Source organism: Hemicordylus capensis, chromosome 3 (genome assembly GCF_027244095.1).
Source record: "Hemicordylus capensis ecotype Gifberg chromosome 3, rHemCap1.1.pri, whole genome shotgun sequence".
Lineage (NCBI taxonomy): Eukaryota > Metazoa > Chordata > Lepidosauria > Squamata > Cordylidae > Hemicordylus > Hemicordylus capensis.
Window position 1 is genome coordinate 95,461,130 of NC_069659.1, and position 15,801 is coordinate 95,476,930.

The 15,801-nt window shown below is 44.3% G+C and overlaps 1 protein-coding gene across 3 annotated transcripts in view; it reads left to right on the forward strand.

The window, feature by feature from the left end:
- The window catches only part of ABCG1 (ATP binding cassette subfamily G member 1), a 93,981-nt gene that overhangs the window by 56,191 nt on the left and 21,989 nt on the right, over positions 1 to 15,801 (forward strand). For all 3 annotated transcript variants that reach the window (XM_053310891.1, XM_053310892.1, XM_053310893.1), the window contains exons 6-9: positions 1,097 to 1,242; positions 2,137 to 2,260; positions 11,407 to 11,521; positions 14,484 to 14,632. In XM_053310891.1, the coding sequence (XP_053166866.1) occupies positions 1,097 to 1,242; positions 2,137 to 2,260; positions 11,407 to 11,521; positions 14,484 to 14,632 (534 nt within the window). The remainder of the gene's footprint in view (positions 1 to 1,096; positions 1,243 to 2,136; positions 2,261 to 11,406; positions 11,522 to 14,483; positions 14,633 to 15,801) is intronic.

Sequence of the window (15,801 nt, forward strand, 5' to 3'; positions counted from 1 at the left end):
CTTAATAGTTCTCTTTAAAGAGGACTCTGTGGTCTTACTTTAACTACTTTACTGGGAATAGCAAAGGAGTTAAAGTGCATGAAAATCTATTAATTAGTTTAGCATTTGAGAGGGCACTGGGGTGATCTTGCTCCTTGAAGACCAGAAAATCCATTTAATTTCATCCTTTAATGGACCCATCCCACATATCTTCTCATTTTTCTTTGTGTATGCCAGGGGCATCGCTAGGGGAGAGGGGGACTGTGTTTGCCCCTCTCCCTGGCGGCTCCTCCGAGTGAGGGAGATAATGAAGAAAATAGTGGAGCTGGGGGACCCAGGTTCTTTGAACCCATCTGTTCAATTATAGCTACACCCCTGGTGTATGCAAACATTGGCTGACATCCAGTCTAGGTTTCTCAAGAATACTACTCAAGAGTTACTCTACTGCAGGGATCCTCAACGTTGGTCCCCCAGATGTTATTGGACTTCAACTCCCATAATCCCCAACCAAAGGCCACTGGGGCTTGGGATTATGGGAGTTGAAGTCCACTAGCATCTGGGGGCCCAACGTTGAGGATCCCTACTCTACAGGGCTACTTTACTCCAATAAGACTACCCAGGAGCAATTTAGTCTGGCTGTCAGCCAATTTCTCTTAATAAAACAAAATACAGGTACTCTCAGGAAGCTAATTCTGTTTTAGATTTCATATTCTATATTTTACAGCACCACATATGGACAATACATAGGAACATAGGAAGCTGCCATATACTGAGTCAGACCATAGGTCCATCTAGCTCAGTATTGTCTACACAGACTGGCAGCAGCTTCTCCAAGGTTGCAGGCAGGAATCTCTCTCAGCCCTATCTTGGAGATGCCAGGGAGGGAACATGGCATCTTCTGCTCTTCCCAGAGTGGCTCCATCCCATGAAGGGAATATCTTACAGTGCTCACACTTCTAGTCTCCCATTCATATGCAACCAGGGCAGACCCTGCTTAGCTAAGGGGACAAGTCATGCTTGCTACCACAAGATGAGCTCTCTTCTCTTGTGGAAACTGTTTGGAATATTATTGTGGAAACTGTTTGGAATGTTCTTATTCTGATGTTCCTTTCCCCAGGTAAAGGAGATCCTGACAGCTCTGGGTTTGTTGCCTTGTGCAAACACTAGAACTGGAAGTCTGTCAGGAGGGCAAAGAAAACGTCTTGCTATTGCTTTGGAGCTGGTGAATAATCCACCAGTTATGTTTTTTGATGAACCTACCAGGTAATTTGTGTTCTTAAAAAACAAACAAACATAGATGGTTGTTTTGGTATGCGTTTTAAGATGTATTATTCTCTTCAGCACCCCAAATATATGAAAACTGAAACCTCACTTTAAAATCATTGACTTCAGAAGTGTGAAAGATCTTCCTAAGAAAATGTAGCCATTTATGAATGGAGACATAGGCTCATCTATGTTCCACAATGTACGTGTGTGTGAGAGAGAGAGAGGGAGGGAGGGGAGTTGATAGCTACTCCATGCTTTATCTTTTCTGTTCAACTGAGTGCAAGGAGCTATGTGGACTGTAATTCCCGGTGTTTGGGGCATTAATGTGTGGCAGTAATGGCGTACACACCCCTTCCTCATATTTCACATAGTTTTTTTTATCAGCATACCAAAAACTCTACTGAAATCAGAAGGCTTTGCATGACTCTTCTAAAATGTGTGCCATTTCTTCCAAAGGTCCTAATCCCAAAAGCAGAATTTGGTCTATTGTTTAATAAATTATAGCCCATAGCCATACATTTTCTGCGATGCATAAGGCACTTTGGAAACTGGATCTTTAAAAAAGAAAAGAAAAGCGGGCCATATATTATGGGCTTACAAGCATACAGCAGAAAAAAAGCTAAAAGGGAGAGTACTTTAGGGAACAGAAATGGTTTTGCTGTAACAAAACACAGTAAGAACAACCTTGTAATTGACAAGGTAAAATGTGAACAAAAAAGCGAGCCAGTGGTGGTGCTGGGCACCATCCAACTGGAAATGTCTCCCACTCAAGCCAAAGTGCAATTGCAGACTTCCATTAATTTTGCTGGGACTTGGGAAGGAACAATTCCAAGGGACAACTGTGAACATTAGTGTGTGGCAATCAAGACTGACAATGTCCTTTTCCCCCAGTGGGCTGGACAGTTCATCCTGTTTTCAGGTTGTATCCCTGATGAAGGCTTTAGCACAGGGTGGACGGTCCATCATCTGCACGATACACCAGCCCAGTGCCAAACTCTTTGAGCTCTTTGACCAGGTATTTTCCTTTTATTTTCCTTTCCTCTACTTTGATGTGTATGTTGTGGTCACAGCATCCTTCCGAGGCCATATAATTTTAATTGGTCTTATCATATTTTGCATGCATCTTTTTTCACATTAAAACTGTCCGCTTTCAAGTCTCAGTTCATCATCAAAGTATACTCCCGTCCTCTTTCTCTTCCTGCATTAGCTTCCTGTTTTAAAATTCTCACTGTATGTGAAGCTTTTCAGAGTGTCTTTCTCCATTACGTATTGGCAGGCATCCCTGTGAGATATCAGAGACAAATCCTTGAGAGGACTTGAAGGAAGGAGAGAGCAGGGAAGGCTATAGCTGCCAATTGCAGCCCCCACCCCCGGAGCAAAAGCCGTTCGTGGGAGGGATTTTCTTCAGGTCTACAGCACAGTTAGAAAGGATGAACCTCCCTTTCATTCACTATGGTCCCAGATTAGGGCTCCCATGACTGCTATTTTAAATAGAAAAATGAAAATATAATGACATTCTTGGTGTCCTATGTAGTTTGTCCTGAAATCTCCCAAGGAAAACAAAGTCCAGAATTTGGGAGTAGTTTAAGTGCCACCAGGTGTAGTAAAGCCAATTAAAATCTGTAAGGTCTTCTCATGTGACATTCCCTAATTAAGCATTACCTACAGATTCAGGTGATATATTCATGTATCTTGAGGGGGCAGAGAATTTTGGGTTCTCAGAGGGCCTAATTAAACATTACCTGCAGATGTATGCAACTTAATCTTGATGACTGGCTTATAAAAAGAAATAGAAGCCTTTGAGAGGGAGGGAGCAGTTTAGAGCTGAGAAATACACGGAGGATGTCAGTCCTTCTCCTGCAATTTGTTTCTGTGCCTGAAATCATCCCTTGCCCCATCAGCTGCTTTTTCCTCTGTGGTAAATACATGATTGGAATCACACAAGGGGAAAGAGGTTGGGGGTGTGGGAAGGGTGAAGGATCAATCATCACTTCCCTGCTCTAAATTGCCTCCTCATTAAGCTGCTTTAAAAAAACAAAACTGTTGAGGTTTAGTTCCTTACTTCCACATGATATGCTTTTTTAGCAGATGTGCCCCCAGGGATAAATGGAACACATTGCACAGAGAAAATGTCAGATGTCTGAACTGTTGTAGGGCAGGGATTTAGCTATCCCAAGTATACAGATCCCAAGTGTGTGAGAGAGGAACCAAGCCCAATAAGAGTATCTTGAGACAGACATTTGAGGTCCAGATGCTTGTAAAGGTTTATTAAGGCAGTTACATACTTGGACTGAAAGCCTGTGTTTTGGACTGAGCTGTGTTTGGACTGAGTTGTGTTTGGACTGAGCTTTCTATATATTCATAGTGCGAGAGCAGAACAAGGAAGAAAGTGAGAGTAAAATGCAACAAGCAGGCAGTGGAGGTGGTTTCAAATAAGCAATAAACAACAGATTTAATTGTACCATCACAGAACTGGACTATATTGGCAGGTTTTTTGGGGTTTTTTTTTGCTCTTAAAACCCCCCAGCCAGTCAAGTCAAGTAAAAAATACAGCTAAAAGCAAGAGATCTGGATCGAGATCCGTCAATACCCATAAGAATGGGTTCTGCGCCTGCGCAGGAGTCACGCGGTAGCCATGCCTGAGCTTGTCGAAGCGCCGAAGCCACGCCCCCACGCTGAGCGTTCTATATAAGGCGTGTCTTTGGCGCGAAGTCCCTCAGTTCTTTTCCGACCGCCTTTGCGTTTGGACCTCGGTCTGCCGCCTCAGCTGTTGAAAAAGTTCCTCTCTATATTAAGAACGAGTTCATCTTTTACTGATTGATTTTTGGTTTTGACGACGGACTGGAAAGCGACCTTTGTTTGGATTTTGACTCGGACTGGTTTCTCGGTTTTTCCTGGTTCTCGACGCGGACTGATTGACGACGATCCCGGCTCTTCGACCTCGGAACGGACTCAACTACGAGCGTGAATATGACTGAGGAGAAAAGATCTTTTAAATGGTGTGAAGGCTGCAGGGCGAAACTCCCCTCCAAGGACCTTCACGACCTTTGCTTATTATGCCTCGGTGAGGAACATAATGTCGCCTCCTGCAAGATTTGCCTCTCTTTCTCGAAGCAAACGAGAAAAAACCGAGCGCTACGCCTTCGGGCCGCTATTTATGACGAGGTTCTGAGCCCCTCCACTCCGGGTACTCCTCGTCCCTCAACGTCGACCTCATCTTCGAAATTACCCCCGAGGGCGGAGTCGGCACCTCCATCAACGTCGAGCCACCACCGAAAGTCTTCCTCAGTATCGAAGAAAGTTGATTCTTCGAAGCCTACTTCGATGCCGAAGAAACATTCTAAGTCGAAGGAATCTCCAGCTCCTTCGCGTGTATCCAAGTTGTCGACTTCGACATCGAAACCGGAAAAGTCAGCATCGACGTCGTGTACATCTTCTTCGTCTTCCCCGTCGAGACCGGATCTTCGTTCAAGAGGGCGTACCGACTCTCCTTCTGGGCGTCGAAACACAGATCGACATGGTTCTCCACCTAGAAAACGTCGAAGATCCCCAGACCTGCTTCCTCGTACTCCATCTCCAACAAGAGTACAATCTTCGCAATCATCGAAGTCGTCGGCTTTACCATCAACATCGGGGATTCCATCGACCACTACAGTGCCACCGATGTCGACTGATCAGTCGGCGCTACCTGCTCCCTCGATGTCGACAGCTCGGTCGATGCCGACAAAGCCTTCGATGTCGACGGCTCCTTCAGCGTCGACAGTTGCCTCGATATTGACTCCTGCTGTTCAACCAGTGCTTGCCTCGACGTCGATTTCGATGCCGATTGCTCGAGCTCTATCACCAGCTCCGACCCCGCTGGCCTCGGCTTCGCCATCTACACCGACGGTCGGTCTTCTTGCTACTGTACTGCACACCCCGGTCCTTACTTCTCAGGTGACGCCACGCTGCCCATCTCCTGCTTTCGAGATCATAGACGTCGATGCCGAGGATATTCTACCATCAGCAACTCGCTCACTGCTCTCGCTATTAGATTCGACGTCGAGTAGACGGACAACCTCTACCTTTAAGGGTTTCTTGCCAACAGATGCAGGCCCATCTCAACCTTCAGACTCCACAGCACACTCCTCCAGACCTCAATCCGCCAGCCAAGGGCGCTCCCCGCTAACATGGCACACCTGTGAATACCCCCATGATCCCATGGGTACAGCTTCACCTGGAGAACCATATGTGTTTGATGACACCGGGTCTCAACGATTGCCACTGCATTCTGTGTCTACTGTATCTACCCAGACGCAGTGCCCAGAACTATTTCACCGCGCTTCACAGACTTTTCCTATGAGCACGAGATCTGCCTCCATTCAAACAGATGCCCTGCCACACTCATCTGTCAGTACTGAAGAGACACAAACCATTGCTCAAACTAATGTAAATGAACCACCTCCTTGCTCCCCCTCTGAACATTATGGTTCGTCCGATTTTGAGTCGGATTCTGATGAGGACAGTAATATTGTGGATCCTCCAGTGGATGTGGCTCCACCCACGTATGTATCTCCAAATGATGAGCTAAAAGCTTACCACAAGCACATTCGTGCGATGGCAGATTCCCTGGGGTTAGACATTCGCTCTCCTTTGGCAACAATAGACGATCCGGTATACAACTTTATGCTTCAGTCTCAATCTACCGCTCCGGTGGCACTCCCTATGTTACCAGTGATCACTAGAGCTGCTAAATGTGCTTGGGAGGTACTCCACACCTCCACGCCAACTTCCAAGAAACTTGAGAGCCTCTACCGAGTACAAGATAAGGACAATGAATATTTGTTGAAACACCCGGCGCCCAATTCTCTTGTTATTGATTGCGCCACTTCTTCCAAGTCAGGTAGACGCCATACAGTTCCTCCGGATAAAGAGGGCAGAAAACTAGACCTTTTAGGCAGGAAGATGTATTCGACTTCATGCCTTTCGATCAAAGTGGCCAACTATGCAGCCTGCACCGCCAAATACACACATGGCCTCTGGGAACTTTTGGAAAAAGACCTGGAAACTTTGCCTATACATGAGTTTAGAGCCAAGTTCCGCCAGACCTTGGAAAACACTGGGGATTTAACTCGTCGCCACTAAGCATTTCTAAACACCTAGCGGAGAGTGAGTCCAGGGCCATGACAGCGGCTATCACTCTACGCAGGCATGCTTGGTTGCGGTCCACTAATCTACAGATGGACATGAAAGAAAAGATCGAAGGCCTCCCTTTCAGTGGCTCGGGTCTTTTCAGCACCACCACAGACGCCACAATGGAACAGTTAAAAAAATCCAAGTTCACGGCAAAGACCTTCACCGCTGCCCCATCATCCTCCGGGCAGTCATCAAGATACCGACCCAATTATGGAAAATACCGGCCCAACTATCGAACCCAAGATCGCCAGGATTTCAGAAAGCCATATACCCCATATCAAAAGCGTGCCTACCAGCAGAGGCATAAAGCTTCTCAACCCCAATGTTCCAAGACGCAGGACAACCAAAAGCGTCTTTGAAAATTGCAATTGCCCATTGACACCTCCTCCTTTCTCCCCTTCCCAGCCAGCGGGGGTACCGTCCTCACCACCGACTATTCCGTCCCAGCCAACCATCAGACTGGCCAGCCATGTCCCCGCATGGCACCATATAACATCAGACAAATGGGTCCTGAAAATTGTGAGCTCAGGCTATGCACTCGAATTCAAGACCGTTCCTCGGTTTATGGGGATGAAGCTCACTCCTGCATCGGATCTCCTGAGGGAAGAGGTGAAGGATCTTCTTCGCAAAGGGGCAATATCCCCGGTGTCATGGGCAGACAGGCTAGACGGGTTCTACTCCCGTTACTTCCAAATTCCCAAACGGGATGGGGGTATACGACCCATTATGGATCTCCGTCGCCTGAACAAATTCATTCGCGTCCGAAAATTCCGCATGATGGCGTTGCAGCACATCCTACCTCTCCTTCAAGGAGAAGAGTGGCTTGCAACGCTGGACCTCAAGGACGCCTATTTTCATATAAGTATTCGACCTTGCCACCGAAAGTATTTACGTTTCACCGTCGGACGGGAAGTGTACCAATACAATGTATTGCCCTTCGGACTGTCTACCGCACCGAGGGTTTTTACAAAATGAATGGCTGTGGTGATTGCACACCTGCATACCAGAGGGATTGCTATCTATCCATACCTAGACGACTGGCTTTTGGCAGCGAAGACCAAAGAAGAGTTACTTTCGCATATCCGTTATGTGATAGATCTTCTCCACGACCTAGGTGTTCAAATCAATTGGAAAAAGTCACATCTACAACCAGTTCCAGTTATCCCCTACATAGGAGCAGTTTTGGACACCAGAGTGCAGAAAGCATTCTTACCAGAGGACAGGTTCAACTGTATTGGAGACCTGATTCATCTCTTCCAGCATCAACCTACCCAACCAGCCCTTGCCGTCCAACGCCTCTTAGGGCTGATGGCCTCGTGCAATGCGATTATACACTTCGCTCGCCTAAAAATGCGCAAGCTTCAACTATGGTTTCTTTCTGTCTTTCACCCATGCAGGGACAATCAAGACAAACGCTTGCTAATACCTCCTCAAGTCCTTCGTTCTCTAACATTGTGGACGCGCCGGGACAATCTGCTCAGTGGGGTCCCCTTTCAAAATCCCTCCCCTACTGTCTGGCTGACCACAGATGCATCTCTACAGGGTTGGGGTGCACATTGCAACGGGCACAAGATCCAAGGCAGGTGGTCTCCTCAACAAGCCCTACTACACATAAATTTCCTAGAGCTACTAGCAGTTTTTCTGGCTCTGCGAGCTTTTCTTCCAATCATACAAGGCCAGATTGTTCAAGTCCAGCTCGACAACACAACTGCACAAGCATACATCAACCGTCAGGGCGGAACGGTGTCTCGGAGCCTGTGTGCCCTCAGCGTCCAGCTGTAGCACTGGTGCATCCAACACCAGATTGCCCCTATAGCAGTACACATCAAAGGCCTGGAGAATGTATTAGCGGACGACCTCAGTCGGGTCTTTTTGAAAGATCACCAACACGAATGGGAACTACATTCAGAAGTCTTGACCCCGCTCTTCGACCAATGGATGTTTCCCTCCATAGATCTCTTTGCTTGTTCCACGAATACAAAATGTTCCCGTTACTGCTCGAGAGCGGGCCACGATGCTCGTTCTCTAGGGGATGCCTTTCAGCTGAACTGGTCCGAAGAGACTCCGTACATGTTTCCCCCACTCCCACTGATACCCAGGGTAGTGGCACGTCTGCTGTCTCAACCGACCACCGGGATCTTGATTACCCCGTGGTGGCCAAGACAACCTTGGTTTCCGCGGCTACGCAGACTGTCCAAGAACTGTTACCACCACTTACCTCGGCACCTAGATCTGCTGACACAAGACGACGGACAGATCTTACACCCGGACATACTCACTCTCCATCTGACCGCCTGGCGGATACTCTCCTAAAACGAATTCTGCTCAACCAACGGAAGGCATCCACTCGTAAGAATTACCAGAGCAAATGGCACCGTTTTAAAATATATGCAAGGTCAAGAGGGTTTTTACCCAAGCAGGCTTCGATCAAGGAAGTCTTACGTTACCTAACGATACTAAAAACTCAAGGTCTTGCAAATGTCTCCCTTAAGGTCCATCTAGCTGCCCTCTCCGCACAACACCCGGGCAGTGGTGGAAAGACTTTGTTTTCCCATCCGTTGAGTAAGGCCTTTCTAAAAGGTCTCTCGAATGCGTACCCGCCAGTTAAGCCTCCTGTAGAACCATGGAGCCTATCTCTGGTTCTTTCATCCCTCACTCAGCCTCCTTTTGAGCCCATGGCCACATGTTCATTAAAACTGGTCTCCTGGAAGACTGCTTTTCTGATAGCAATTACTACCGCTAGAAGTGTCAGTGAACTCACAGCACTCAGGGTAGACTCTCCTTATACTATCTTTTATCCAGACAAAGTCCGAATGCGTCTGGATCCTTCATTTTTACCTAAAGTAGTGTCTTCCTTCCACCTCAATCAGGATATCATCCTGCCTACGTTTTTCAGACTTCCTTCCACTTCCTTAGAGAGATCCTTGCACACTATGGATGTGCGCTGTGCTCTGCTGTTCTATATGTCCAGAACACAAGACTTTAGAGTCTCCAAACGTCTCTTCGTGTCATACCAGGGCTCTTCCAAAGGCTCCCCAGTCTCCAGACAACGACTGTCGAGATGGTTGGTGCAGGTGATATTGTTCACATACAAGCTACAAAACAAAGCACCTCCAGAAGCTATACGGGCCCACTCCATTAGGGCCCATGCTTCCTCAGCTGCACACCTAGCGGGGGTTTCTTTCACGGACATCTGCAAAGCAGCTACATGGTCCTCTGAGTCCCCATTTATCAAACACTATGCCATAGATGTACGTTCTGCTGCAGAGGCTTCATTCGGGAGAAGCATCTTAAAAAGGGTGCTGCCTTGATTCCTACTGCTCCCCTCCTCCTTTTTTTGGAGCTCGCTAGACACCCATTCTTATGGGTATCGACGGATCTCGATCCAGATAAACAGGTTGCTTACCTGTAACTGATGATCTGGTAGAGATCCGTCGATATCCATAAGACCCTCCTGACCTCCCCTCTGCAGTAGGACTACCTTTATCTGCATTGCAGTGTGCAGCCCTTTGCAACGTCCTTTATTGAGCACTTACCTTGGATGAACTCACCTTCGTCTTCTGGATGGTCGTCCTCCACGGCGGTCGTCCAAGAACTGAGGGACTTCGCGCCAAAGACACGCCTTATATAGAACGCTCAGCGTGGGGGCGTGGCTTCGGCGCTTCGACAAGCTCAGGCATGGCTACCGCGTGACTCCTGCGCAGGCGCAGAACCCATTCTTATGGATATCTACGGATCTCTACCAGATCATCAGTTACAGGTAAGCAACCTGTTTATGTGCATGAAACAGATTTTGTGTTTTGTTTCGAGCTCGAAATGAAGTGTAAATGCTCAGAATGTTTTGTCAAAACAGCAGCCAAGTGGGCTGGTTTGATGAAACAATCTCAAAATGTTTCAAGTGTCATTTTGTAGGGCTTTTTTTCGGGGTGGAGCTAGTCTATCAATTAGGATCGGCAGGTAGACCAGACCTCTGCTCTGGACTTAGTGGGTCATAAGAACAGTTCTGCTGGATCAGGCCCAAAGCCTGTCTAGTCCAGCGTCTTATTCCACACAGTGGCCCACCAGATGCCTGATTTTAAAAGGGGTTAACATAGGGATGGATGGACCTCCCTGTTTCCATTCCAACTACATTTTATCTGTTTTTCTTTGCTTTCTGTTCCATTATTTTAAGCTAAAATTCCAGGGGGTGGGATATGGGGGTACATCACAAAAGGTCTGCATTTAAATGCATATTTAAATGTTCATTAAATAATATTTTTTCAAATGTATTTGCATAATTGCTGTCCAAACAGTGGGCACAATAGTATGTTACAAGATATGCATTTAAATATGTATTTTCCCATACCTGTAGGGCAGGCTTAGAATCTGTAGAAATCTCTGTGTTTTATAACACCCCATCTTCTGGGATATGTGGGATGCAGGAGGTGTCCAGGTGTTTTCTGTCACAAACTGTGGCAAAAGTGGAATTTAATTACATTTTTAAAATTAGCATGGTATACTGGTGCATATTAGCATGTACAAGCTGTAATATGTTTGTGTTTAGGAATGATTTACATTTACTTTAATCTGGGTCCTTGGAGTATAAAATGAGTTTGCAAAGTCAGTAGCAAGGCCAATAGTGAGAAGCACAGAGCTGCGGTTTGACCCCTCTGTTCAGTGGTTTCATTTTCACAGGGGGGGAAGCCTGTTTTCCAAAGTATTTTGAAGAGACAAGTTAGTGGATAAAATGTCAAATGTTTTCTAGAAGTTAAAGGTGCAATTCTAGAAATTCCTTTACTTCTCAGAAATTGCACTGCTTCCTGGTGTAGAGTACTAACTTCCTACAGGTGTAACTATGTTACAGTGCTCCCTGATTACAAATTTTAGCAAGAAATCTTGCTACTTTTTTCCTAGTCAGATAGCAGTTCATGGAACAGATATGTACTCTGTGCTCCACTGAATAATCCTGAAGCCACTCTGAAGCATTCTTTCATGATTTTCTTTCAGCTCTACGTCCTGAGCCAAGGGCAGTGCATTTACCGTGGGAAAGTGTTAAATCTTGTTCCCTACTTGAGAGATTTGGGTTTAAACTGTCCAACATACCATAATCCAGCAGATTTTGGTAAGCAAAACGTGTGTGTTTGTGTGTGGGGGGGGGGTTTCCCTCTAAAACGTGCTTCTCTACATTACACAAGCTTTTTCAGAGTGAAGCCATGAGATATCTGTTTCTTGTTAACTTATACCCTCTAGTGGTAGATAAGGTTGTCAAATGCGATTCAGGATAGGACACTGCTTTAATAACAGGTTCTTCTGAAGATGAATTTGGGCAAACTTCTGTCCATCTTCACAGAGCTGCAGTGGTTTTTAGTATCCACAACTGGGAAATTGTGACTGGTTTTGTCAAACATGACCTGAGTATCTGCAGTGTGGCGAGATTTTTTGGTGATTGGGTGGGTGGGGGGTCGCAATTATGCAGGTTAAGAGGTTCAATCTGCTCATTCCTCTTGCTGACCCTGCCAACTACTCACAATTTAAAATTACTTTTAGCAATGGGGGGGGAGGGTTTCAGAAGCAGTGTTCCCTCTAACAGGGATTTCCAGATGTTGTTGACTACAACTCCCAGAATCCCCAGCTGCAATAGCTTTTGCTTAGGGATAATGGGAGTTATAGTCAACAACATCTGGGAATCCCTGTTAGAAGGGACACTGTTCAGAAGCACCTTTTAGCGATTTGAGGAGGGGGTTCAAAAAATGCCCAGAGGTCCAATCTGCTCACTCCTCTTGCTGACTCTTGGCTATTTGGGGGCTGTTGTTGTTTTGGCACTTTTATTTTATTTTTAGCTGGTTTTGCATTTGCAGTTCCCCTAGCTTCCTGTTTCCCATTATTTTCCATTGCTTACCAACTGTGAATTTATACAGCACAAGGTTTTCCTAGAACGGAGCCATCGCAATTGGCAAAGGATGACTGTACATAGACTCCCAGTCCCATTTTGAATCCCACAACCCTTGTGGTTGGACCTGCTAATAAGTTATAACCTTCATGTTTTTTTAATTTTTTAACTGAATTGTAAACCAACCTGTACATATGTGCGCACAACTGTTGCTGGGTTGTATGCAAAGAAGTTAGCCATGACTAAGAGCCATTAATATTGGAATTTACTGCATAAGTGAATATTGGAATTTACTGCATAATTTACTGCTCTTGTCTAGAGGCATGCTTGTCTGTATATGTTTGTATTTATGTTTGGGTGGAGACTAAGCTCCTCCCTCCTTCTAGCTTCTTACTTGCTGACTTGAATTCAAAGGTTCTCCCTCTCTCTGCATAAGAGACTATTAGTCTGTTTATTGTTTTCTTAGCCTATGTTTTTAGTTAGTAATAAATATCAAACTCTTTGTTTCTCAGTTAAAGTTGGCTTCCTGTTCAATTACTTATAAAGTATAAGTAATTACTCTGTAATGGTTAAGACCAATGAGACAAATTTAGTCACTACTTACTTAGAGTCCATTAATTTCCATGAGATTAGTAGCACAAGCCTATACATGTCTTCTGAGAAGTAACTCAGTGGGACATAATCTAAGATAGGTGTGTATAGAATTGTGAACTTAGTCACTAACTTTCTTTGGATACAACTCAACTGTTTTTACCATGAATATGAAAATCACTGGGATTACATTTGCTATTCCAGCTGGACAGTATATATTTTGAGTTTCTACTTTTCTCCTACAAACATTTAATAACTAATTATGAAGGATTCAAGTATTAATCACTTTAATGAGTAGATTGTTAATTAAGGCCAATATTATTCATTCAGTTATTCATTCATTAGTTAAATTTTCTTATATACCACCTCCTCCAAAGACAATATTACTAACTCAGGGCAAATTTTTAATTTGTGGGGCTGAGAATAAAGAATACAGTTGTTTTTGTTTTTTTGAACTATTTAGTTCTGGTATGTTACTGTGATAGAGAATGAAAAATAAAACATTGAAGTAGTCATCTTTTTTGACAATGACTGGTAGCTTATGTTTTCTTAAAGGCATCAATATTGACACTTTGAGAATATAAACTTTTAATTAAATATAATCAATAAAAATTCAACTCACTAATCAACTAAAATTATTTAACTAGATGACAGTCTGAATTATTAGCTATATTTAGTAGGTCTTCATCTGCAGGGTGCCATGCACCCACCCACCCCAGCTCTGTTAAGACTTCACAGAACTGGGATTGTGCAAGATTGAGCCCATAACAAGTTTCAAAGCTGTAATAATTACAGTATTACACTTTTAAGTATTTCTGTGGTACCACTTTCTCCTGAGGTGCTGGGTGTGCTATGTATTGCAAACCTGACGTGAAGACATTTTCATCCAGGAACAATTATTTGTTGAGTGCCCACTCACTGGGTGACTCGGGCCAATCAATTTTATCTTAGTCTAAGCTAAGATGTGAACCTTAGACTTGTACCCCACCTCCCCAAAATGTTGCACTTTCTGAGGCAATTCCAAAATGCGGTTAGTGCCTCAATAGCTGCACTTAGATAGTGAAATAATATTATATTATTTCCTTCCTCACTGTGGACACAACTTCACATCCACAAAATTCCATGGGATAGAAGCCTAATCTAAAACAAACAAGAGTTCTGTGGCACCTTAAAGACGTAGAGACGTAATGTGACATAAGCTTTTGTAGACTAGGCCCCACTTCCTCCAGTGCATGGTAGAAGACAGACAGATGGATGCCTAAATCTACTTATATATAGGTACAGAGAAAAAATGTTCATGAACTATGGAGCTAATAGATCATAAAATGCAAAGTAAGATGGTAATTGTCACATTTTTGTCACTTGCAGAACCCAGATATATACAACTGTATCCTGTACAAAGAAACATATATATGTATTTGAATTTGTTCATGGCCTCTTAACCTTGCTGTTTGCCAACTGGTGTGTGTGTGTGCGCGCGCGCGTGCGTGCGTGCGTGCGTGTTGGAAATTGGAAATGATGCTTCATGCATTCATTTTGTCTCTGGCATGAATAATTCACATGAAGATGAAGTAAGTGACTCTCTTCTGTATGCTCTGTTTAGTGATGGAAGTGGCCTCTGGAGAGTATGGAGACCAGAACAGCCGGCTGGTGAGAGCAGTCCGAGAGGGAAAGTGTGATGCAGGTTACAAGAGAGACAGTGGGGGAGAAAGTGAACTTAACCCCTTCCTATGGCACAGACCATCTGAGGAGGTAATTCAGAAGAAAATTGTTATATTGAAACGGGAAGAAGATTGAGAAATGGCAATCAAGCTAGTTCTTACAGTCCTCTGGGCAGCATATTGTGGGGTAATGCCAATGATGATAATGGGCTCCAATCAGCAGTTCAAGAATAACAAGTGTGCATGACTCTTGGTGTCAATGAAATAAACAACGAATAGAAGCATGCTAAAAGAATGAACCCCAAATGGAAATGGGCTCTGTTGCTCATGCTTTGTATGACTCTTTTATTATTTAGAGTCAGGGCTAGATAAATCTGGGGGAAGTTTGCAAGCAATTTCTCCCAATGAATTTGTTTGTGAACATTTGAATTTATATTCTCTTAGTTTGATTTCCCCTCAATATTCTAGTATAGTATATTCAGGATACTAATATAGTCAGGGTTTTAGCTGGGTGGGCAGGAGTTGTACATTTACTGAACTGGGCAAACTGAGAATAAAAATTTGTATCTTAAAATGAAACCGCATGATTTAAAATTGGGATTTATTTATTTTAAAAATATACTTCAGAGTTGAATTTCATAAGTGAAAATTTAACACTTTTCAACATTTTAAATGTAAACATGTGCTGAATGATGAGACTTTGTGAAATTTGTTTCATTCAGAATGTTTTCTAGTGTTATTGTTCATTCTAATTTGAGACAGAAGGGAAACCAAAGTCCCACATAGAGACAAAAGAACGCACTTCTTCACACCACGCATAATTATTCTCTGAAATTCACTCTCACAAAATGTGGTGGTGATGGGCACTGGTTTAAGATGGTTTTGAGGGGGAATTAGATAAATTGCTGGAGAGTAGTTTGGTTAGCAATTATTAGGGATGAGAGTTATATGGAGCCTCCAGGTTCAGAGGCAGTGCCCCTCAAAATATAAGTTGCTGAGGTGGGGACAAGCAACAGGGAGGGGCTATTGCCTTTAGGCTTTATTTGTGGACTTCCCAGAATCATGTGGCAGCCCACTGTTGTAAACAGGATTTGAGATGAGATGGATCTTTGTCCTGATCCAGCAAAGTTCCTCTTATGTCAAGAATGTATTACTTCCCCGATGCTTCAGGGTGAGTTTGTGGCAAGATGGGAGACTGTGTGCAGAGATCCACATCCAAGCTCTGTGTTCATTGGTGTTTCTATTGCAACTTGAAAAACA